The following is a 23,255-nucleotide window of genomic DNA, read 5'->3' on the forward strand; positions in this document are numbered from 1 at the left end:
GGGATTCGCGAGTGGTAGATAGCTTAGACTTGTAGGACAGAATGTGGGGGTGAATGCGGAGGTGATCTGCATCCTGACGTCTGGAAATGCGGAGAGCGTGGGGGTGCCTCGGATATCGGTCCGAATACATATACCAGCTATAGTTCATATAGTACTAAGATAGTGTTCACAAGCCATACTCAATCACTTCCACTCAATTGACTGTAAATAATGGACCTCTTCTCCCTCGAAAACACAACCGCCCTAGTCACTGGCGGCACCCGTGGCATCGGCCAGCAAATGGCCATTGCCCTGGCCGAAGCCGGCAGCGATGTGATCCTCGTCCAGGTATCCACCATCACTATCTACTGTACACCAACCACACACTCTAACTTATACTTAATAGAGAGACACTTCCAACACCGAAACAAAACAACGCATCGAATCCCTCGGCCGCAAAGCAACCATCTACACCGCAGACCTCTCCTCCCGCGAATCCGTCTCACAACTCACACCTACCCTCCTCTCCGACGGCCACGATATCAGCATTCTAGTCAACTGCGCAGGCATCCAACGACGCCATCCCAGCCATCTATTTCCAGACAGCGACTGGGACGAAGTCAGTCTTCCAGTCCCTCTCTTGCCCCATCCTTCAAACCGCGCGTCCACTAACCAAATGAAATTGATACATAGGTCCTCCAAACAAACCTAACCACCATCTTCACTCTCTGCCGCGACATCGGCGCCTACATGCTCACCCGCACCCCAGACGCCACCGGCCACCGCGGCTCCATCATTAACGTGGCCTCATTGGTCTCATTCCAGGGAGGGATTACAGTTCCTGCGTATGCGGCTGCGAAGGGCGGCGTAGCGCAACTCACAAAAGCATTGTCAAATGAGTGGGCCAGCAAGGGTATCAATGTCAATGCGGTGGCGCCGGGTTATGTGGCTACGGAGATGAATACGGCATTGTTGAATGATCAGGACCGCGCGAGGAGTATACTTGAACGTATCCCGGCGGGGAGATGGGGTACCGCGGAGGACTTTAAGGGCGTTACGGTGTTCTTGGCCGGGAAGGCGAGTCGCTATGTTTCTGGGAGTGTGATGTTGGTTGATGGGGGGTGGATGGGGAGGTAGAGTTCCTTTTGGAAACTTCGAGGTTAAGAGCTCAGTCTTACGGACCGGAGCTGGAGAACAGTTAGTTAGACTTAAAGTGCTTTTGAGACTAAATATACTCAGTCATCATGTAACAAGAGGGCATACAAGAAAACATAAACATAGTATGTATATATCTTCAATAATAATATAGACATAAAGGAAGATTAAACAATCAACAATCCCGAACACCTAGAATATTCTTATTAATTCTAAACGTGCAAGAGATTATTCCGTATAAGAAACAGCATTTCTCTAGCAACATTCAGAAGTGGATCCAGATTCTGAATCGTCTGAATCAAGCAAGAGGCCCACACAGTTAATTTTATGTATGTATCATATAGATAAGCTTATAGTCTACTTGCTCCAAGTTTGTCATGTACAATGCTGAAAGAATGATGCTGCCTAGAGATATACAAGTAATTAGTCTAAATGCATGGTATGCGTATATGGGAGCATGAAGAAATGAAGATCATCATAACCATATCAAGCTCTCGTCTCGAGGTTACTTTAAATATGCCCTGGGTAGTACATTTTAGTCAGTATCCCAGTACAGATCGACTAGTATGATGGTAGTAACGAAAAGAACATACAAACTGCCCTGCATACTACGATTCCCTTCTGAGACACCCATGAAGCAAATCATCCTCCACTTGCCACACATAATACAGCAGTAAGAGCAGAGATTAGCTTGAAATATTGCCGCGTAGCCGGCACCTGGATGATTTTTGAAACCAGGTCAATTCAGACAACTGCCGACTACTACCAAAAGAGGAAAAGCAGGGTCTGGCCAGAGCTCGAGAACATTTCCAGGTCTGGACTAGTGCAGATTGTTTCGATCAGCAAGTTTGCGGAGACTAAACCCGATCTGGTGTACCGCTGCTTCATTTCCCACCTGCACCCGTTACGAGTCAACTTCTTTGCTGCATGTTCTTGCACAATATTTCCATTGGTTTGGTTTTGATTATCAGAAATTTAACTCCTACAATCTCCGCGATCTACGCTTACTCTTGCCGCATCAAGCCCTCTAGCGAAAGATTCTGTTCGTACTATGACGAAGCCTTCCAGGCCATAGCCAGTGCCGCATCCTTATGTAGATTTTTGCTGACCCGAGCATTTTTATTTCTGCTGGGAGTATTCTGCTAGGAGTACTTGAGTCTAACATCTCATGCAGCTAAATGTAGTGACCTGCAGCCACCTGAAGCCATACAGAATATGGAACTAGAATGAAGTCTTAATTCCGGCTGCCTGCGCCTTGTTACAAAGTACGATAAGGCACCTTCCACCACCTGTTTTGTATGGTCAAGAACTAGTATAAGCTTAACTATACCACCCCCACCTACGCACACTCTGTTCTGAAACCATGTGCAACAGTGGCTCTTCCAGAGCAGTCACAATGTGACACTCTGCATGTGTCCCAGTTTTATAACCATTTTATATGCAGTCCTGTGCGTAAGTGCCTCAATTAGAGCAATCGTCCTGCAACATTGTGCATTAGTGGCATATTTAGAGTCATCAGCCTGCAACCATGTGCATAAGTGCCGTATTATAAAGTAACAAGTATACGGGCACTAAAAATGTGGTATCATACAACTCCACCTTTTGTGCATGGTGAATTTTAGTGCTAGAGTTCACCTGGGCGCTAGAATAGTAAGCCTTGATGATCCTCCACTCCAACCGGCATGCTTTTAGAATCAAGCTTTGCCCTACCAATCTGGTGGTCGCTTCTCCACTCTGTAGCCCGGAACTACAACGAGGAACGCGCAACCAGTGGATTCGACATGATTTGCCCCTGAAGCATCCCATACATCATCAGACATTGAAGCCTTGATACTGGCAACAGCTCAGTCGTCCCACTTCTCGAAAAACCTCCTGCCGCGTCAGTCTCAATCATGGATGCCTATTTCCCTTTCTCTGAACGTAGCTCAGGGCGGACGAACAGGCTCCATCGGCTGCTTAAATACAGAATGAAGATCACTTTCCTCAGACAGATCAAACCTTTCCACTCTTTTCATCATCAAGATGCGTCTCTCACTTCTCCTGGCGGGCGCCATTAACCTGGTTGCCACCCAGGCTATCGCAACCTCACGCTGTACTCCTGAAACCTTCACTCCCCATCTTTCTTCCAATGCTTCCTTGGTCTACGCAGTTCCGTATGGACCCAACGATACCTTCGTTGGCCCGTTGGGCAACTACTCCGGTCTCCCCGAGTATTGTGCCGTTTATGTCAACGTGAGCTCGTCTGCTACCTCTTCCTACGAATTCGGTCTTTGGCTGCCCATCAACACCTGGAACAAGCGCTACATGGCCTATGGCAATGGTGGCTTCACTGGAATGGTCGCCTTTGCCGATATGGCACCCGGTCTCTTCTACGGTTTTGCCACCGTTTCCACCAACACTGGACACAACTCCTCCGTGACCGAGGCTGGCGATGCAGGCTGGGCTCTCAACAACCCCGAGACTCGCACTGACTGGGGATGGCGTGCACTCCACGGCTCCGTTGCCTTTGGCAAGGAGCTTACTGAAGCCTTCTACAGTGAAGATATCAGCTATTCCTACTACGCTGGTTGCTCTACTGGCGGTCGCCAGGGTCTGAAGTCCGTCCAGATGTTCCCCGACGACTTCGATGGTGTTCTTGCTGGTGCTTGCGCTTGGTGGACCACTCACCAGCAAAACTGGGACCTCAAGCTCGCTACCTACAACCTCCCCAACAATGCCAGCCACCACATCACCGAGACCCAGGTGGATGCTTTGGCCACTGAAGTCCTCCGTCAATGCGACGAAGTTGATGGTGTCAAGGATAACATCATCATGAACGGCTATGCCTGTGACTTCCGTCCCGAAACCCTTCTTTGTGATGGTCCCTCCGCCAACAAGTCGACCTGTTTCACTGCCGATCAGATTGACACTGTGTACAAGATTTACAGCCCCTGGGTTGAGACCAACGACTCCTTTGTCTTCCCCAGCTTTGCCTACGGTTCTGAAACCCAGTTCGCTCAAATGATCATGACCGACGACGACGAGCAGGACAGCCCCAGTGGTATTGCCTACCCCCGTGACTTTGTCTATAACGATGCCAACTGGCCCTGGGAGAACCTGGACTTCTCGACCATTCAGCTGTCCGATCAACTGGATCCTGGCAATGCCACCGCCGGTGACTTCGATCTCCGTCCCTTCAAGAACAAGGGCGGTAAGCTGATTCATTACCACGGATTCGCTGACGGAGAGATCCCCACCGGCTCCAGCATCTACTACTACAAGCAGGTCCAGAAAATGCTCACCCCCCTCGGCATCAAGCTCGACGATTTCTACCGCTTCTTTTTGATCCCCGGTATGGAGCACTGTTTGGACTCCGTCCACGATGCTCCCTGGTACATTGCCTCGGCTAACCAACCCGGTGGTCTGACCGGCACCAATGTGTGGGGTGTGCCTGGATACCGTGACCGTAAGCACGATGCCATCCTGGCGCTGATGGCCTGGGTCGAGAATGGCATTGCTCCTGATGAGCTGATTGCGACCAAGTTCATCGATGATACCCCCTCGGAAGGTGTGCAGGCTCAGCGCCCTCTCTGTGTCTACCCTAAGGAGGCCAAGTATGTTGGAGGTAACTGGAACGAGACCAGCGCATTTGAGTGCCGGTAATTCGAGTAATCTTGAAGGTCCCTCTCAGCGCTTGTTGCTATGAGAGGGACGTGACCTAAGAGTATATAATATACACTTCTATGTATGATATATTCATCAGTAGCATATACTAAATCTTATATTAAGTTTGTTGTGGAACTATTTTCCCGGTTACCAAAGCCTCTGGCTAGCATATTCAGAGTAAAATAGGTTGCGCCTGAGTAGTAGATGACAGTAATTACCAGTTGGTGAGGCATTCACTGCAGCCAGGCAGCTGTCAGATGATCCTTCGCCTCTTCTTCCTGCGTGACCTCTTCCACCACCTCAACGACGCAATCTCTTGAGATCTAGCTAGATCAAACCCATATCTTTAACCCTTCGTCTTGACGCCAGTCACTAAATTCACCAGTCGCACCCCGACTTCCTCCCAATCCTAATTTAAGAATATATACGAAACCCATTGACGACATACCCAGTATACGGTCAGTTTAGATAATGCCAACTTGGCTTCCTAACTAGCAGTAGTCTTCGATTGCCTGCCTTGTGAATCAAACAGTGACGCAATAACCATTATTACATTTCGCCGGCCACCAAAGATAGGTCAAGGCCGGTATAGGCTGATGGAATATTTTGCAACTGGTCATGATTATTGGCTGATAAGCTGTGGTATGGCGTCTAAATAGTGCGCTACTGCTGTGCGCGGTTGCCGCCGATTTAATTGGTTACACCCCCTCTCCCAACTCGACCAGGGGGTTCTGACCTCACTGCAGCACAACGAGAAGAGGACCAACTGTCAGAAAAAGCTGAAGTTACTCATACGATCACTTAGATCAACGGCAGTACTTACAATATGGCACTGACAATTCCCGTCGAGATCTGCGACATGGTATGACCCCCGTGCGTGATACTAGGTTGCGTGCTAACTCAATCCTGAGATCGTTGATCACGTAGTAGCAACAATTGAGACGGACTACTCTTTACGCGATCTGTTCCCTTACACGCTTGAGCCAGGTGCTCGACCACAACTCATGAGCTTACGCTTGGTTAGCCGGAATTTCTGTGCTGCCGCGTCGCCCCATCTGTTTAAACGCAATGTAGCTCCGATCAATTCCTCGGTGCGCGGCAGGAGCTCTTTACAAAAATTTGCTGAAATCTCACGGAGCAAATACGCTGCACATGTCCGCCATCTAGAGACCGGATACAACAGCTGGGGCATCTCTTTCCCTTCAATAATCGGCCAGGAAATCCAGGATTTTGCTGGGTTGTTATCGCCTTGTCTTGCTCAACTGTCCGATTTACGCGTTCTCAAATTCAGGGCCTCAGGCGAGTCCTGGACACGCGACCACGAAAAGGCTGCTATTGGAGCAATTGTTACTGCCCTACGATTTGTGGTTCTACCCCATTTAGAAGGGCTTGAACTCTTCTTCCCCATAGCTCATGACTTCCGATACTTTTTTCCCAGCCCATCTTCTCCATTGTACATACCCATGGAGGATTTACTGCACGGCCTGAAATACCTAGCTTTACATGTCACTGCGTATACCAAAGTGCTGGGACAGCGATACTGGAAAACCCCTATATCCCCTGCATACGCTGCCTTTCCAAATGACTTGCACGCCGCGCATCTCTTTAGATTAGTGGAGCTGGCTCCCAATCTAGAAGCTCTCCATATCAGCAGTACAGACGTTCTACCTTTGTACACTATTCATTTCAACCCAGCGCTCCGTCTCACCTCACTATGTCTCGCACGAGTTCTGATTACGTTCGACCACTTCCGCGCGCTTACTGGCCAATGCAAAGATCATCTCAAGCATATCGAACTGTCTTTGGTACAACTGCATTCTGGCACCTGGCACATGGTCCTCACGCAGCTACGCCAACTACCGCACCTTATAGACTTTTCTATCGGATCATGCGGGTATCCATCCACCGGGCCAAATGCACATCTGACTGTGATGCTTCCTCCACCAGATGACCCGAAACCCCTTGAGACGATGAGTTCCGCGGACTATGAAGGACTGGATGAGCTTAGGGATTTTGTTAATGCGAATCGAGTCGCTTTGGGACTTGAACCGTGGGAGCGTAGAGATCCTCGCTGGTCTAGGTAGCCCCCTTGCGCACTGGGCTGCTGATGGCGAGATAGGGAAGGGGATATCTGCCGCAACGGATGGAGTTGGAGCAGAGGGTCGGCTTAGGTCGGCTAATGAAGTGACGTGTGTTTAAAGCGTAAATTACTAGCTATTTGCATACCGATGTGAATAGGCATCTCAGGTAGCAACCAGACACGAAATCATATTGAGGTTTCAGCTAACAGGCTGATGGGAGTGACCATCAGGGTCAGGCTTCTATGACTCACTAGTCATTATAAACAAGGACGCAAGCATTGTTCATAATCTCAGTCGGAGACTAGTTTATCAGGATCGGACGAATGTGAGACGTAATGAGATGATTCCACTTTTTATATTACTGTTTCAATCAAGACGTGATCGGCTGGGGAATGGGCTGGCCCGTTCTAACCCCTGTTGCCGAGCGACACGGTCCAGGCAGAGTCTACTCACCACCGCAAATCTCTAATATGCCATTTCATTCCTCTTTCCCTACCCTGTGGTACATTTCCCCAACGCAGTGCATCTGAGGATATGCGCGCAGCGAATGCAAGACCTGTCATTGCGGTCTCTTCTAAACGTTTCTGCAGGGGCGCCCCAGTCCCCAAGTTACCTTGGTTACCATGGATGTCGAAGGCCCAGAACGTCCGGCGGTGGTAGTAGATGTATGTTCCCCGGTTTGCGGAATGGTCAAGACCAGCGGAAATCATGTAAAGCGGCTCGTTCACCGCTTCTCTTCCAGTTTCAACCAAGATTTCAGCATGAGACATACAGAGCCTCACAGCGCTTGTGAGACTTTTCAACGGAAACGGGGATGGTAGTGCTCCGTATGATAGTAAGACAGCCCCATACAGCATGGGAGATACAGAGTTTGATGGTGTTGGACTGTTTATTGACACCGGCGCCCAACAGAAGTTACACCCAGTTGATTTAAGAGATTTGGCAATACATACGGTGTGGGTTGCCTTAGTGGTACATGCATTGGTGCAACGGCAGCAGAAGTGATGGGGACATCATTATTCAACCGAATGGCCGACCGTTTACAGCATAATTTACATCCAAAGCAAATGGCAATTTATTCCGTGATTACTTACAGATCGCATACACCCCCTTGCCGGGCTAACCTACACGTCTGGCCGTGGAAAGAACTACCCTGTGCAGGTATGTGGTCACCAGAGGTGAAGCGGGAGTGTTTTCCCTCGGTGTAGACCCCAGAAAGAGCCTATTCCACGTCTGGGGTACTATCAACAGCCATCAAGGGTTCCATGAGACAATCCTGCGATCAGTCGTACCTTCCCAGTCCAGGTGTTTAGTCGGGCATTTTCGGGCACGGTTCACCATGACACCATGTTGTTCAGCGCCATAAAGTCATACTGAAATATCCTGCCGGCTCTTTTCTCCTGACTCCTTGCTCCGTTGGACATCGACGTAACTATAAGATCCAGTGGGTATCGATAGCGCCTCTCTGGATTAGAACCACTGGATGCCTAATCTTTGCCGTCGTATCAACATGAGCACCCCTGTGGCGGCAGAATCTAGCGATCAACAACTGGGCTCAGTTTTGCCAGTTTTCAGTAGGTGGCGCAGTCCTCACCTTCGCAGGATCAGTCTCTTCATGGGCGTTCTATCCCTTTTCTGTATGCCGCTACTTTCCACAAATTTGCCTCGATGGTTTTATAACTGAGCACCCATAGCGTCTCCGGGCGGGTACGATGGCTCTTTGGTCAATGGCCTGCAGGCTATGCCAGAATGGATTAACTTCATGGAAAAGCCATCCAGCACTTGGCTTGGCTTTATAAGTGCTGTCTACTGGATAGGGGCTTTGATATGCACTCCAGTTGCTGCCTGGGCGTGTAATCGATACGGGCGGCGAGTAGGCGTCTGGATAGGGCTTATTCTTCTATTAGCTGGAACCGTAATGGGTACGGCTGCGTCGTCCGCCAACATCTTCACTGCGTCTCGTGCAGTGATTGGTTGTGGTATGGGATGGGTAAGCAACACGGCCCCTATCCTCCTCAGTGAGATTGCCTACCCTGCACATCGTGGTGTCTTCGGTGCACTCTACATGGTCGGCTATTACGTTGGAGCCGCTGTTGCAGCCTGGGCCACCTTTGCAACACAAGCGTATGACGGTCCCTGGGCATGGAGATTGCCGGTTCTTCTACAAATGCTCCTTCCTCTCATTGCCGTTCCTGGTTTTGCGTTCATCCCAGAGAGTCCTCGATGGTTGATATCTAGGGGATGTATCGAGAAAGCCCGTACAGTTCTAGCTGAGCTGCACACTGGTGGTGATACTACTGCGCCTCTTATTGTGTATGAGGTCCAGAATATCCAAGAGATAATCCAAGCGGAGCACAGCGCGGCTGCTTCGGCCGGGTACCTAAACTTGATCAAGACTCCGGGAGACCGCCATCGGCTCTTCATCACCATTACGCTTGGGGTATTTGCACAATTGTCGGGCAGCGGGGTAGTCTCCTACTACCTTTCCATGATATTGACGTCTATCGGCATCACACACGCGCGCGATCAGTTATTGATTTCGGCCTGCCTGCAGGTCTGGAACGTCCTCTTCGCAGTGCTTGGCGCCTCGCTGGTCGAAAAAGTCGGTCGGCGGGTTTTGTTCATAACCTCGGCCAGCACCATGCTGGTAGCCTTCATCCTCATCACTGCCTTGTCAGGCGCCTTTGCCAGCAGTACCAAGGGGTCTGTTGGGATTGCAGTCATCCCATTCCTGTTTATATATTTCTTGGGATACGATATCGCGTTGTAGGTGATCTCATGATAGACTATCGTCCAACTATTGCGATCATTTCTCTCAATGTATCACTGAGCTGATGCTTTTTGATAGAACACCTATGCTCACTGCATATCCATGTGAAATCTGGCCCTTCAGTCTCCGCTCACAAGGGCTCAGTATGGTATGGCTGTCTGCCATTGGATGCACGGTGTTCAACACGTTTGTCAACCCGATCGCGCTTTCGGCTATCCACTGGAAATACTACTTTGTGTTCGTGGCCGTGTTGGCCGGATACTGGTTCTCGGCGTATTTCTTTTACCCAGAAACTCGCGGATATAGCCTCGAGCATATAGCCGGTATTTTTGATGGGAAAGGTGCCGACGTGAGACGAGAAAATGAAAAGAAAGCCGAGCCGGTGGCTGCACCCGTGGCTACAAAGTCGGTACATGTACATTTATAAGGTTCAGGTTGCCATGTTGGAGCACAGTCAGCAATGGGGTTAGACTAGAGTACCAGTATGAGACAGACAGGTCTCATGTAGGTTCGATGATAGTAACTAAATCGGTTAGTTAATGGAACCACCTACTCCAGATAGCAACGGAAGAAGAAAAGCCCATCCCCAGTTTTCGTATTTCTTCGGTAAACCGACAATATTTATCGTCTTCTCATACTAGAACAACTTGTTTCTTTCCTCGCCATCACATAAGCCCCATACATGTCATACTATCCATAGAGACCGGCCACAAAAATGACCCGATATTGCCCCTAAATGCGCCGGGATCTGTGCAACCATAAGCAGGCCAGTATCTAGTAACTACTAGCTCGCCGCAGATCGAGACAACCGAAATTCAAGATGCCATCGCGGATAGGAAACTATCATCCTGAAACTCTTCCGGAATTTTTGGGTAGAAAAGATGTATCCCACTTCTATGTGGCGATCATGATAGCATGGATTATCATGTCTAGTTGTACAAGAAGGTCACATTCGATTGGATAATGAAGCATAGGAGTCGTCTTCTAAGTGCCTGGTTGGCGCTCATACCATTTGTTAGATTGCTAGCGGGTCCCGGTCAAATTGGTAAAAACAAAAGCTTGCGAAACATGAACGCTTGAAGGAAGACGAGACCTTGATGATAGATATCATGAGCCCGATCCTCATTTTCCAGCCCAGTGAATAGTAGCTATCAAATGAATAAATAGTAATAATATAATCAAATCTAACCTAGTTATAGATCATCATGACTAATCATATCATATCAACCCCGCGATAAGCTAGCTAGCTAGTGGGGCAATCTCATCACGTGCACCTTCACCCACCGAGCTACCCCTCCCATTACAACCACCATCACCATCACCATCACCCCTCAATTGACCCATCCACCACACAAACCAACCCTTCATACACACCTCAAACCCGTTCCCCGGCGGCAAAAAGAAAAAAACAAACAAAATGCCCACCCTCCAAACCAGCACCCTCGCCTTCCTCGGCGGCGGCAACATGGCCTCGGCCATCATCTCGGGACTACTCCGCCAATCCGTCCCCGCGAGCAACATCCACGTCTCCGAGCCCTGGGAAGTGAACCGGAACAAGATCGCCGCGCTAGGCGTGAACGTCACGACCTCTAACACCGAGGCCGCGTCCTCTGCGGACGTCGTCATTCTGGCCGTGAAGCCGCAAGTCGCGAAGACGGTGTGCGAGGAACTCCGTCAGGAATGGACGGCTACAGCGAGAGCCAAGTTCCCGATTGTGGTGAGCATTGCGGCGGGAATTACGTTGGAGAGTTTGCAGAAGTGGTTGAGTGTTGAGGGTGGGAAGGTGGCGCCGGTGGTGAGGGTTATGCCGAATACGCCGGCGTTGGTGACGGAGGGGGCGAGTGGTGCGTTTGCTGGAGTGGAGGTTGGCAAGGAGGATAAGGGGTTGGTGGAGGCGTTGTTGGCGAGTGTTAGTCGGGTTACGGAGTGGGTGGATAGGGAGGAGTTGTTGGATGTGGTTACGGGGTTGTCTGGTATGTTTTTGCTCTTTCACTCTATGTCTATTGTTTGTTTCTGGAAGGGGTTGGTGACTAATTGTTGTTGTGATAGGATCCGGTCCGGCGTATTTCTTCGCTATGGTTGAGCATCTGGTTGCTAGTGCGACGGCTCTGGGTTTGACTAAGGAGCAGGCTACGAGGCTGGCCGCGCAGACTTGTCTCGGTGCTGGAAAGATGCTGGTTGAGTCGGATGATGAGCCTGCTCAGCTGAGGAAGAACGTTACTAGCCCGAATGGCACGACGTATGCCGCATTGCAGACTTTTGAGAAGCTGAACTTTGCGGATATCGTGGATCAGGCGGTTAAGGCGGCCACGGATAGAGCTGCGGAGTTGGGTGAGAGCTTGGGGAAGCAGTAATGTATGATATTTGCCATGAGGTATTGGTGTATGTGAGACGATAGCAATGCCGTTCTCGGTCTAGTTCGTGCCATGATGGCGTGTAAGTATCACGCAACGGGTTGTAGGATACATATTGCTAGGCCATTTCTGCATGTTGTGCAGGGCATTACAATAATCCCATAATGACATCGTACGACAGTCCATCCATAGACTCAGGTTCGCCTAACGCGAATAGGTCAGAACTTCCCTGTGTAGGAGTCAACTTCTATTCATCCATTAAAGAATCCAGCTAAAACTTACTATGAACTCATCATCCCCACTTTCCACCGGTGTCCCCAGTGACACCAGCTCTAGTTCATACTCCTGATCTAGCTTGGACAGCATACGCTGTTTCAAAACCGCTACGCACAGTCTGTCTGGCTTTGTCGTTGATTTGTATGTCTCTGCGGCTAGTTCTTTGTTCCGACCTTTTAGGGGTGTCACAATCTGGGCATACAGGAATTGCATGAGCAGGTATCCCTTGACATTGGTCTCGCCGGACAGGATACGGTGGAAAGCCCAGCTGGTGGCTTCTCCCAACACAGGTTCTACTGATAGACCTGATCAGATATGTCTCTAGCTCCAAACTAGCTTCGACTTCCGCAGTCAGGCCTGAGGCCGGACGGTCTCCACCCGTCACACTAAGCCTATTATAGACTCCGCGTTCCTGAACCTTATCGCTATAGTACTCCCTGGATTCATCTCTCTTCTTTATTCGTGCTTTAGTTACACTTTGTAAAATGGATACAGAATCCCGCGATGACCTACTTCAAAGCTACTCCGATGCAGGACTCATCCAGCACATCGCTTCCTCACCTCCTGCAGACTCCTTTCTAATGAGTCGAGTATCCTCCCTCTCTCCAAAATATATCTCCAAGTCCTATTTCAACCTATCCGAAGCAGAGGATTCAACAGAAGCCGCCGAGCTAGCTCATAGCTTAGGGATACCCTGCCCTACAATACGAAGGATAGTCACTAGCGACCGGAACGTATACAGCATCATGGACCGAATTGAGGGGTCAACACTAGAAGATATCTGGACAAGCCTAGGATGGCTCCTAACAATAAAGTGAGCTCTCCAACTCCGTCGCATCATAAAAACCCTCAGATCAATAACCTCACCCACCATCGGATCCCTCGCAACCGGCCAATGCACATCCTTCTGGCTAGATGACCTATACAGCCTCCCACCACGCTCCGGACCACCCGAGCTCTCTCGCTTTCTCCACTTCTGGGGTAACTTCAGAGGCATGAGAACGGCAATAGAAACCGGAAAGCGAGGTGAAATCCTCACTGGTATTACATACATTCCTTCTGCTATGGGTCCATTCGTCTTGACACATCATGATCTGGCGCCGCGGAATCTTCTTCTCTCGCCCACTGGGGAGCTTTGGCTGCTTGATTGGGATCTTACGGGGTTTTATCCTGTTTACTTTGAGTATGCGTCCATGTATAATTTTATCGTATCTCAGACTTGGGGTTTGTTTGCCCGATGGCGTTGGTACCTGTTTACGTGGATTGCGGCTGGTTCATATAGACGTGACTATGAGGTCTTGGCTTCTATTCAATCGCGGTTTACTCATTTTCGGGCCGGGAGGAGGTTTGAGCTACTGAACGTTGGTGGACCTACTAGACGGCGAGTTTCGTAGGTGTCATACCTCATGGTGGAGGAAGATAGTCTTTCACGTCAAGTACAAGTTGTCAATGACATGTTTCAAACATATCCCTCCTCTTCATCCATCATGAATCCCATAAGCCCTTAACCAGACCCGTATCTGTCCATACTAACATACCAAGATCCCACTGGTGTTTCTCCCACCTAATAAACATACCGGAAATTCAAATTCTCCTTATCAGTCAGATCCCCAAATGCGACCACATCATCCCCGTCCCCACTACCAACCCCAACTCCATCCCCATCCTCCCTGATCCTCATCTTATCCCTCCTCCGATTCTCCCACGCCAACACAACCCTCAGCACCCCAATCAACGCAATTTCAATGAAATTTGCCACAACCATGGACCAAATCCCCAAGGTATACCGCGGCGCCTGCTCAGAGCGATAGAAGAACGGTCCCGCAATGTTACCCGCACACACGCCGAGGAAGATCATCGCATTGGTGACAACCTTCTTTGTATGGCCTGCGATATTTCCCGTTAGGATAGACAGGATCAGCACGAAGGAGGCGTTGTATGAGCCTGTCAGGTAATAGCAGATTAGACGGCCGACTTGGTTAGTGGCGGGGAGGAAGGCGAGGCCGAAGGAGCCGGCGAGGTTGGGGAGAAGGAAGAAGATGGCGGTTAGGCAGCGGTTGTTGGGGGGGAGGCGGTCGTTGATGAAGACGGCGATGATGATCATTAGGGAGGTGAAGGCGCCGTAGGGGATTTGCATTAGGGTTGTTACCACTGCCATTGTGTTGTTAGTGGTACGAACACTTAACATATATACAGTATGATTCAAGCCGGGATAGGTGAGGGAACGTACGGGTTGAAAAACCAAATCCCTGGATAATCAGAGTGCCAAAGTTAGATATTCCTCCATTGGGAATGTTGCCTGACAGGCCGAGGAGCAGGAATACCCAGACTTTCCAATCGAGAAGGGCTTCGAGGACTTGTGTCGGCTTGAGGGTTTTGTTTTCAACACCGGTTTGGTTGTCGCGGAGTCGCTCGATGGTCAGTCGTCTTTCTCGAGTGGAGAAAGTACGGGCATTGACGGGGGAATCGGGAAGGAAGATTGTGATGAGTATACCCCAGAATGCACAGAGGGCGCCGATGATCAGAAATTCGTACTTCCAGGAGGCGAGGGCACCATTGATCTGCCCGATTCCATACCCTAGCAGGCCACCCAGGGCAATTCCGGCTCCATTCGCCGTGTACCAGATTCCGATGCGGATGGGCTGCTCGCGTCGCGTGTACCACATGCTGGTAATGAGCATGAAGGCGGGATCACTGTGTTGTTAGCTACCATTTCTAGCATACTTTGTATAGCACTTACCTGCATGCTTCAGCGGCCCCGGATATCACCCGCAGAACAGCCAGCTGAGTGAAGTTCTTTGCCACAGCTGCTACTATTAGACATACGATAAATTCAAATGTGCAGTGTACTCACCCTGTAGCATCAGAAAGAATCCCCATAGGAAGATATTCACGCCTAGGTACTTGCCCACAGGGAAGCGCTGAAGGAGAAAGTTGGTAGGCAGCGCCCAGACAAGGAAGCCAAAGTAGAAGACAGAGGACAGCCATGAGTATTGCTCTCCCGTTAATTTCAGATCCTCCTTGATGCCAAAGATGGCTGCGTATGACAGTGTAGTTTTGTCAATCTGTCCGTGTCAGAAAATCCCATCCGAGGAATCTGCACACTCACGTAGTAAAACGCATAGCAGACTGAGAGAAACGGTAAGATGACCCAGTCTATCTTGCGCACTAGTTGCTTCAATTCTTCAGGCTCAGCTGATTCCAGTTCACCGCCATCTGCAAGGAGGGCGAGTGCCGTATCTCCACGGCTGACTTTGCCAGGGTGATGGATATCCTCGACATGCGAAGGGGACCGCTTGTGAGCATCTTCTGGGTGTTCCGTGGCCATGGTGACTGCTCTTGCGGAGTAGGAATGAGATGAGGAGATCTATCTTCGTAGGGCCGATGTATACAACCCCCAAGCCAAGACTGGGGTCAATGTTGGCGTGGGGGATCGGCATCACCCGCAGCGGATATTTCTCCGCATTTTGACCGGCTAATCCGGGGTTGGGGTTAGACTTGGCGAGACCATTTTCTCCGCAGTTGACATTTGTTCTTTCTTCTTGACATTGAGTCACTATTGAAGGCATAATGTCGATACTGAGTCGAGAGGAGGTTGAGAAGCACTCGACACGCGAGTCGTGTTGGGTAGCTATTCATGGTTCTGTTTACGATGTCACCGGTAAGTCCAATTGCGGCCATCATCGCCAACTACTCACACCGCCAGATTTCCTCGATGAGCATCCAGGTGGCGCACAGGTGATTCTTCGCTGCGCAGGCAAAGACGGTACGGCAGACTTCGATTCAGTCCACGATAAAGACGTACTGTCGCAAGCTCTGCCGCAATCGGCACTCAAAGGCATTGTCCAACCAGACACTCTCGCGAAGGCATCCAGACCTCTTCCCAAGACATCGGCAACAGTAGAAGAAAACCCCCCGCCTCCGCTAAGCAGTATAATAAATCTGAATGACTTCGAGAAGGTAGCTCAGCAACATCTTCCCCCTCACGCATGGGCATATTATTACTCCGGAGCCGACGATGAGATCAGCAAACGCGAAGGTCAGGAAGCTTATCAAAGGTTGTCCTTCCGGCCTCGAATTCTCCGCAGCATTCGCAGTGTAGACACGGCGACCTCGATTCTGGGCCAGTCTGTCTCGTTGCCAGTCTACATGAGCCCGTGTGGAATTGCTAAATTCGCACACCCGGACGGAGAATGCGCAATGGCTGCCGCAGCAGGCGAGGAAGGATTGGCGCAGGTGCTGGCGAATGGCTCTAGCATGTCCATTGATGCTGTGCGAGCGGCTGGTATTCGCCCCAATCAGCCGCTCTTCCAGCAGGTGTATGTCAACAAAGATATACAAAAGTCAGAGGAAACAGTCCGGCGAGCTGTGAAAGCAGGTGCTAGTGGAATTTGGATTACAGTCGACTCCCCTGTTGTTGGGAAGCGGGAGATGGATGAGAGGTTAAATCTTGAGGTTCAGGTAATAGAGTACTATGGATCTTTCGAGAGCGAAGCTGACTTCTTAAGGCACGCGACTCTTCTGCCAAAGGACAAGGCGTCGCAAAGACCATGGCCAGCTCCATCTCACCGTATATTGACTGGGATATTCTCAAATGGATCCGTGGACTTACCGATTTGCCGGTGGTGATTAAAGGTATCCAATGTGTGGAAGATGCAGTTTTGGCATATCAACATGGGGTACAGGGAATAGTCCTGTCCAATCATGGTGGAAGGTCTCAAGATACGTATGTGGAATTCTAGCCCCAAATACGTATTCCATAAGCTCACACTCAACAGCGCTCAACCTCCACTTGTCACTTTACTCGAAATCCGACGATACGCACCACACCTTATACAAAGTAACATGCAAATCTTCATCGACGGAGGCATTCGACGTGGAACAGACGTCCTGAAGGCCCTTGCATTAGGAGCAACTGCTGTTGGGCTTGGACGACCTTTCCTGTTCAGTCTGGCAGCAGGTTATGGAGCCGACGGGAACCGTCGGGCTATTCAAATCTTGCGGCAGGAAATCGAGATGAACATGGTATTTCTGGGAGTGACGAAGCTGTCAGAATTGGGGCCACATCTGGTGAATTCAATGAGGCTAGAGCGAGATGTAGTTGGCTCGGTGAAACTGTGAAAAGAAGTTGTGTAGAATACTGGATATGGTCATTTCCCCAATTCACATTGTATGGTTCACATCCAGGCACAGCCTTAACCGGAATACAGACCAGTTCGCACTAAACGGCGTTAAGAGGGGCATGGGCTGACCAGTGCATGTTAGTGCGTAAGCACTATTCCCCATGTAATTGGCACGGGCTTATCGAAACCGTTCGGATAGCGGGAACACCACGGAATTAATCTGGCTGGTGGATGTCACAATCAATGCTTGTGCTGAGTTCCCCTCCCTGCTAATTTTCACTCGGTACCTGGTCATTGCACTACTTTTACCCCCTCATCTGTCCTCTCGCAACATTCTTCTTACGCCCTCCAAAATTATCTATTCATTCACTTTCTTTCTAACACACCTCCAATATCCCAACTCAACCCAATGGCTTCCTCCGCAGAACCTCAGACAGCTCCCTTCGGCACATGGGACAGTCCCATCACAGCCGCAACCCTGACGTCAAAAGGAATCAGTTTCGCCGGCATCGCCGCCACGGTTCGTCTCCTTTCCCTCTCTATTTTACTGCATCTGAATTAAATTGACCTCTCTCGTCAGGCGGATGGTATCATCTACGTGAACGAAGGCCGCCCTGCTGAAGAAGGCCGCAATTGTATCGTCGAATGGCGCAACAACCAGCCCCGTGACGCTCTACCAGCTGCGTACAGTGCTCGCACCGCCGTGCACGGCTACGGCGGCGCGGCCTTCAACACCACGTCAGATGGGAAGGTCATTTTCGCAGACTGGAAGACTCACGGGGTGTATATTTTGGATCCTGCAACCTGCGATGTAGCGGCCGCCGTGGAGCCGGATGAAAAGATCTGGTACGCTGCGTTCAATTCGCACCCCAAGAGACCAGAATTGGTTTTTGCCATTAGAGAGGATCATCACGGCAAGGAGGTTGTCAACGAGCTTGTTGTGATTGATACCGAGAATAAGAAGGTGGAGGTTGCGGCGACGGGAGCGGACTTCTACTCGCATCCCACATTCAGTCCTACTGGTGATAGAGTGTCCTGGATCCAGTGGGACCATCCCGAGATGCCGTGGACGGGGACCGAGTTGTATTCTGCGCCTTGGAAGGATGAGAAGGTTGGAACGCCTGTGAAATTGGCGGGAAATGGCGACGAAGAAAGTATTTTGCAGCCGAGATGGGGACCGGATGGAACTTTGTTCTTTGTGTCGGATCGCACTGGATACTGGCAGTTTTACCGCTGGAGCCCGGATGGAAGTGATGCGCCCCGCGCTATCGTTATTGAAGGCCTGGAGAAGGGCGAGTTTGCTCATCCAGAATGGCTCCTGGGATCGTATGACTCTCTTACCCTTTTGCTCACATAGTACACAACTAACACGGTACAGTTGCACGTATGTTCTTCCAAACGCCAACACAATTGTCGCGGCCTGGACACAAAACGCAACAGAGCGTCTCGTCATCATCGATCTCGAGAAGAACACCTACACCTTCCCGGCCCATATCGCATCACTCACGGGCATCCAACACAGCGCTGTGGCTCTGACATCTCCCACCAGTATTGCCGTCATTGCCAGCACTCCAACTGCCCCCAGCACTGTCTACCACATCTCTCTCACCTCCAGCGATGCCTCCGTACCAACAGTCCTCCGCTCCTCCACGTCTGTCACCATCTCCGACATTTACTTCTCTCGCGCCCAACACATCTCATTCCCGCGCACCATCTCCACTCACCCTAACACCCTCTCACATGGCTTTTTCCTTCCTCCCACGAACCCCAAGTACGACAGTGCCCCAGGCGAGCTTCCTCCACTCATCATCACCATCCACGGCGGACCCACCATCCACACCGACCCCGGACTTAGCATGATGTGGCAGTACTACACCACACGCGGATATGCCGTTGCCCTCCTCAACTACGCCGGCTCCTCCGGCTACGGACGCGCCTACCGCAAGCTCCTAAACGGAAGTTGGGGTGTGCTCGACGTGCACGACGCCGCAGACTGCGCTCGGTACCTGATCTCCGAAGGCAAGGTGCACCCGTCCCGCATTGGCATCACTGGCGTGAGTTCCGGTGGATACGCCACCCTCCAGGGAATCTGCATGTTTCCAACTCTGTTTACCGCTGCGGTCAGCGTCTCTGGAATTAGTGACGTCGAAGCCCTCGTGGCCGAAACACACAAGTTTGAGAGCCACTATGCCTTCCGGCTGTTGTTCGATGATAAAGTGCCTGAGACGGAAGAAGAGAAGCGAAAGGTGTACCGCGAGCGGAGTCCCAGGTTCCATGCGGATATAATCAAGGCCAAGCTGTTGCTGTTGCAGGGAACGGCGGATGAGATTGTGCCGTTGAACCAGGCGCAGGCAATGGCTGATGATGTCCAGCGTAGCGGTGGGGTGGCCAAGTTGGTTATCTTCGAGGGCGAGGGACATGGGTACCCGCGCAAGGCGGAGAATGGCTTGCAGGCTAAGAAGGTGGAGGAGAGCTGGTGGAAGGAGAATCTGGCTGAGGTCAAGGGGGAGTGAGTGAGGTGCTGGGAAAGTGTATGGTTCATCACAGGTAGTGTCAAGCACAGGTGGATGTCTAGTAGAAGAGATCTAATCTAGGCGCATCTAGTTCTAGAAATAATCGAAAGTACCATCATCTAGTCCATCAGTAGAAACGAAGACCCGTAACCCGAAACTGACAACTACATAGTGCAGTGAAGTAAACTCAACCAATGGTTATTGAAATATCCCAGAAGATCGATCAGTACCTACTAATAGTAACTCCCCCACCAATCCCATAGAACAAAGCAAGAATTTCTTAACAATTATTCATAGTATACTACAGAATAGTTCACACCCCACAAACTGATACCTTAGAGAAAGCAGCTATTACCCAAACGCCGTTCCCAAAAGAAAAACCAGACAGAACCCATTGATTTTAATCAAATTTGTGCAACATCGATTCTCTCACACACACTGCATTAGTAAAGAAAGACAAAGCGTAGGCGAGGGAGAAGACACGATAACCCTCCCCCCACCCCCTGGGAGTAGAAAGAAAAAAAATACCAAAAATGCTCACACTCGGATTCGAACCGAGGATCTCATGATTACTAGTCATGCGCTTTACCAACTAAGCCATGCGAGCAATTGATGGTGCTGAGGCAGGATATCATGCTAGAAGAAGCTACGCTACGGTGAATCGGCGAAAACCTGGGATCGCTGGAGATGTTAAACATGTGCTACATTAACCATAACCGGCAATGCCAAATCAACACTGCCCATGGCAAACACTACAGACAACAAAGCATGCGTTCAATAGAAGTTACTTATCTACAGATCAGGTAAACAGTGATCAAGTCAGCGGGATAGCCGATCTGCAGACACTCGGGCTATGTATGCATGCATGCATGCACTGCAGCCAAGAGACCGAGACGGATTTAATTTAGAACGGCAATGGTGTGGTTCTCGGAGACGGCCCGGATTGCATCAGTACTTAATATGGATCTCGGGATACAACGTAGTAGGGGGTATTACTAGACTTGAGGTCGCCGATATGTTTAGTCGGTGTACACTGCACAGGGGGTCCATCGATCACGATCACCGGATTAGGATCTGTGGATATTGAATGCGTAGGGAGCGGTGGTGGTGGCTGTGATGGTTTAGTCTGAGGGCTATCTGCGAAGAAAGGGGTGACTGGCATGTTATTTCCGTACTTTGGGATTGAGTTTCTATGGTGCAAGTGATAGGCATAGCTTGATTAGATTCTGGAGGGATGGAATGTGTCTTCAGCTTTAGGGTGGGAAGGTTCTATAGGAACAATCAGTGTACATCAATGTAAGATCCAAATATCTCTCGAATTGCATTCAGTAGGATCATCTCCATAGTGTGGTATGCAACTTTAATTTCGACCCCTATATCCACTAAAGAAAGTGTAGATACTAGACTAAGCACCATCTCCATCCCATCACTTCTCCCCAGAATGAAATAAATATAGCAAAGGGAAAATTCTCCGAACACAATTAACAAATCAATCAACCCCAAATAATATCCAATTCCAAATAAATCCTCACCACAAAATCGATGTACACCCACTCATTGCCTCATCCCATCGATCTACTCAACCACTGATTTGGTGAACCATGGTTCTGTGATGATAGTCAGCGACCGGGTCGGGGACCAAGCCAGCTAAAATCTGCACTAACCAACGAATCCCCGGCATTTCCATCCTTCCATTCCCCTTCGATCGTCTTGTTTCCCCTGCACATCCTCTCCCCGACCGTCCGAAGGAACCGCTGGTCCACGAGGGTGATGTCTGCAGCTAGGATTAGAATTTAATATACCATCCCTGCATTAATGATGACCTGATGTAGACAATGAATGTATATATTTATATAGCCATGTGCTGCAATCCGCAACACCAAAGCTTTGTAAAAATTCTCAATGAGAGGATAAGAAAGTAAATGGTTGAGACTCACTCACTCGGGGACTCCCGCCCAAATCGGCCCTTCAAGTTTCTGGTTCTGGTTTCGGGGACCAGTTCTGTCACCGTATGTGATTGGAATGTGTGGTCCCCGAACTGCCACTCACTCACTCGGCCTCTTTGTTCACTTCAAAATCGGTGAGGAAGGAAGTCGCCGTTACAATTTCCTTGTCCCGTTCATTCCGCATTGTGATGTTGCTGGACTGGGATCCTTTCTAATGGCACGATTTTGGCCTTCATCTTGTTTGTTGCTTGTATGATGAAGGTATTCTTCATCTTTGATCACCTATCCCTACTATTCTCTGTATAGCTACAACATGTTCACGCCAGTACATACCACGTTCGGGGCGTTGATGCTCTTCCAGGGCTCTACAGGATTGCTGTTGCACAATGGGGCGGTTTTCGGCATTTCTTCGCTCCTGTCGGGCGCTCTTTTGAATCCGACGAGGGATAATGTGGCTCTCATTGCTGGTCTAGTGTCAAGTGTTGTCCCCGTCGCTCTTTTCTTGCCGTCTGCCATCCCATCATATCCCACTGCACCAAGTTCCTGGGGGTCGTGGCTCTTGACCGTGGGCCATGGGTTTCTGCTGGGATGGGGTACAAAGGTAGATGACGCTGAGTTCCCTCTCGAGAAAAGACAGCCGTAGGTGCTGACGGTCTTATGGGATAGAATGGTCGAGGTTGCACGTCCGGCCACATGCTCTGTGGCATTTCTCGATTGTCGCCACGCTCGTTCATTGCTACCGCTGTCTTCTTCACCACCGCCCTACTGACAGCCAATTTCTTCGCGGGCGGCTCCAACATCCCCCCATGTGCCGGTGGAACGCCCTGCTACATGCCCGTCTATCCGTCGACTGCGGAGTTCGCCGTCATGCTCACCACCACAGTAGTTACATCCGTGATGAACTTTGTCGTCGTTCCCCGTGCCCTCGAGAGATCCGAGCGCTCAAGAACTATATTTTCGTATCTGGCGGGTCTGGAATTTGGCGTAGGACTGCTGTTCTCTGGAATGGCTGACCCAGCCAAGGTCCTGCGGTTCTTTGCCTTCCTGTCTGACCCTTCGCGATTCGATCCATCACTGGCACTTATAATCCTCTTCGGAATCGGCCCGTCACTGATAATCTTTTTGTCGACCAAACCGGGGAAAAAGACCGATAACAAAGCGGAACAGTCCACACCCACTCTGGCGGCACAATGGAGACTCCCCACTGCGACTGTAGCCGATATTGACTGGAAATTTGTGGCAGGCGGAGTCGCTTTCGGCCTCGCCTGGGGACTACGCGGAGTATGCCCCGGTCCAGCCATCCTGCGCAGTGTGCTCCAGCCGGTTTGGGGGCTTGCAGAGATGACTGGTTTTATGCTCGGAAATCTGATGTGATTTGTTTCTCGTTGCTGTGAAAGAGCGGTGGTGCTGTAC

The 23,255-nt window shown here is 50.2% G+C and overlaps 9 protein-coding genes and 1 non-coding gene across 10 annotated transcripts; 8 read left to right on the forward strand and 2 right to left on the reverse strand.

Annotated features, from left to right (window-relative positions):
• Positions 1 to 210: 210 nt before the first annotated feature.
• On the forward strand, positions 211 to 1,116 carry AKAW2_51307S (uncharacterized protein; the record flags this gene model as incomplete). The annotated part of the gene is made up of 3 exons (XM_041691222.1): positions 211 to 327; positions 386 to 598; positions 673 to 1,116. 3 exons carry the CDS (start codon positions 211 to 213, stop codon positions 1,114 to 1,116), a joined length of 774 nt encoding a protein of 257 aa, XP_041544728.1.
• Positions 1,117 to 3,156: 2,040 nt separating this feature from the next.
• On the forward strand, positions 3,157 to 4,776 carry AKAW2_51308S (uncharacterized protein; the record flags this gene model as incomplete). The annotated part of the gene is made up of 1 exon (XM_041691223.1): positions 3,157 to 4,776. One exon carries the CDS (start codon positions 3,157 to 3,159, stop codon positions 4,774 to 4,776), a length of 1,620 nt encoding a protein of 539 aa, XP_041544729.1.
• Positions 4,777 to 5,605: 829 nt separating this feature from the next.
• AKAW2_51309S (uncharacterized protein) lies at positions 5,606 to 6,863 on the forward strand (the record flags this gene model as incomplete). The annotated part of the gene is made up of 2 exons (XM_041691225.1): positions 5,606 to 5,641; positions 5,691 to 6,863. 2 exons carry the CDS (start codon positions 5,606 to 5,608, stop codon positions 6,861 to 6,863), a joined length of 1,209 nt encoding a protein of 402 aa, XP_041544730.1.
• Positions 6,864 to 8,601: 1,738 nt separating this feature from the next.
• Positions 8,602 to 10,057, forward strand: AKAW2_51310S (uncharacterized protein; the record flags this gene model as incomplete). The annotated part of the gene is made up of 2 exons (XM_041691226.1): positions 8,602 to 9,626; positions 9,709 to 10,057. 2 exons carry the CDS (start codon positions 8,602 to 8,604, stop codon positions 10,055 to 10,057), a joined length of 1,374 nt encoding a protein of 457 aa, XP_041544731.1.
• Positions 10,058 to 11,047: 990 nt separating this feature from the next.
• AKAW2_51311S (pyrroline-5-carboxylate reductase family protein) lies at positions 11,048 to 11,984 on the forward strand (the record flags this gene model as incomplete). Its single annotated transcript, XM_041691227.1, has 2 exons — positions 11,048 to 11,603; positions 11,680 to 11,984. 2 exons carry the CDS (start codon positions 11,048 to 11,050, stop codon positions 11,982 to 11,984), a joined length of 861 nt encoding a protein of 286 aa, XP_041544732.1.
• Positions 11,985 to 13,824: 1,840 nt separating this feature from the next.
• On the reverse strand, positions 13,825 to 15,588 carry AKAW2_51312A (uncharacterized protein; the record flags this gene model as incomplete). The annotated part of the gene is made up of 5 exons (XM_041691228.1): positions 13,825 to 14,411; positions 14,491 to 14,954; positions 15,001 to 15,067; positions 15,115 to 15,325; positions 15,370 to 15,588. The coding sequence occupies 5 exons, from the start codon at positions 15,586 to 15,588 to the stop codon at positions 13,825 to 13,827; spliced, it is 1,548 nt and encodes a 515-aa protein (XP_041544733.1).
• Positions 15,589 to 15,830: 242 nt separating this feature from the next.
• Positions 15,831 to 17,381, forward strand: AKAW2_51313S (FMN-dependent alpha-hydroxy acid dehydrogenase; the record flags this gene model as incomplete). The annotated part of the gene is made up of 3 exons (XM_041691229.1): positions 15,831 to 16,721; positions 16,769 to 16,986; positions 17,039 to 17,381. The coding sequence occupies 3 exons, from the start codon at positions 15,831 to 15,833 to the stop codon at positions 17,379 to 17,381; spliced, it is 1,452 nt and encodes a 483-aa protein (XP_041544734.1).
• Positions 17,382 to 17,792: 411 nt separating this feature from the next.
• AKAW2_51314S (S9 family peptidase) lies at positions 17,793 to 19,896 on the forward strand (the record flags this gene model as incomplete). Its single annotated transcript, XM_041691230.1, has 3 exons — positions 17,793 to 17,903; positions 17,964 to 18,709; positions 18,762 to 19,896. 3 exons carry the CDS (start codon positions 17,793 to 17,795, stop codon positions 19,894 to 19,896), a joined length of 1,992 nt encoding a protein of 663 aa, XP_041544735.1.
• A 534-nt stretch (positions 19,897 to 20,430) lies between these two features.
• Positions 20,431 to 20,503, reverse strand: AKAW2_t50014A. Its single transcript has one exon. It is a non-coding gene; the product is annotated as a tRNA-Thr (tRNA).
• A 1,652-nt stretch (positions 20,504 to 22,155) lies between these two features.
• On the forward strand, positions 22,156 to 23,216 carry AKAW2_51316S (YeeE/YedE family protein; the record flags this gene model as incomplete). Its single annotated transcript, XM_041691231.1, has 2 exons — positions 22,156 to 22,443; positions 22,509 to 23,216. The coding sequence occupies 2 exons, from the start codon at positions 22,156 to 22,158 to the stop codon at positions 23,214 to 23,216; spliced, it is 996 nt and encodes a 331-aa protein (XP_041544736.1).
• Positions 23,217 to 23,255: the final 39 nt, after the last annotated feature.

Source organism: Aspergillus luchuensis, chromosome 5 (assembly GCF_016861625.1).
Source record: "Aspergillus luchuensis IFO 4308 DNA, chromosome 5, nearly complete sequence".
Lineage (NCBI taxonomy): Eukaryota > Fungi > Ascomycota > Eurotiomycetes > Eurotiales > Aspergillaceae > Aspergillus > Aspergillus luchuensis.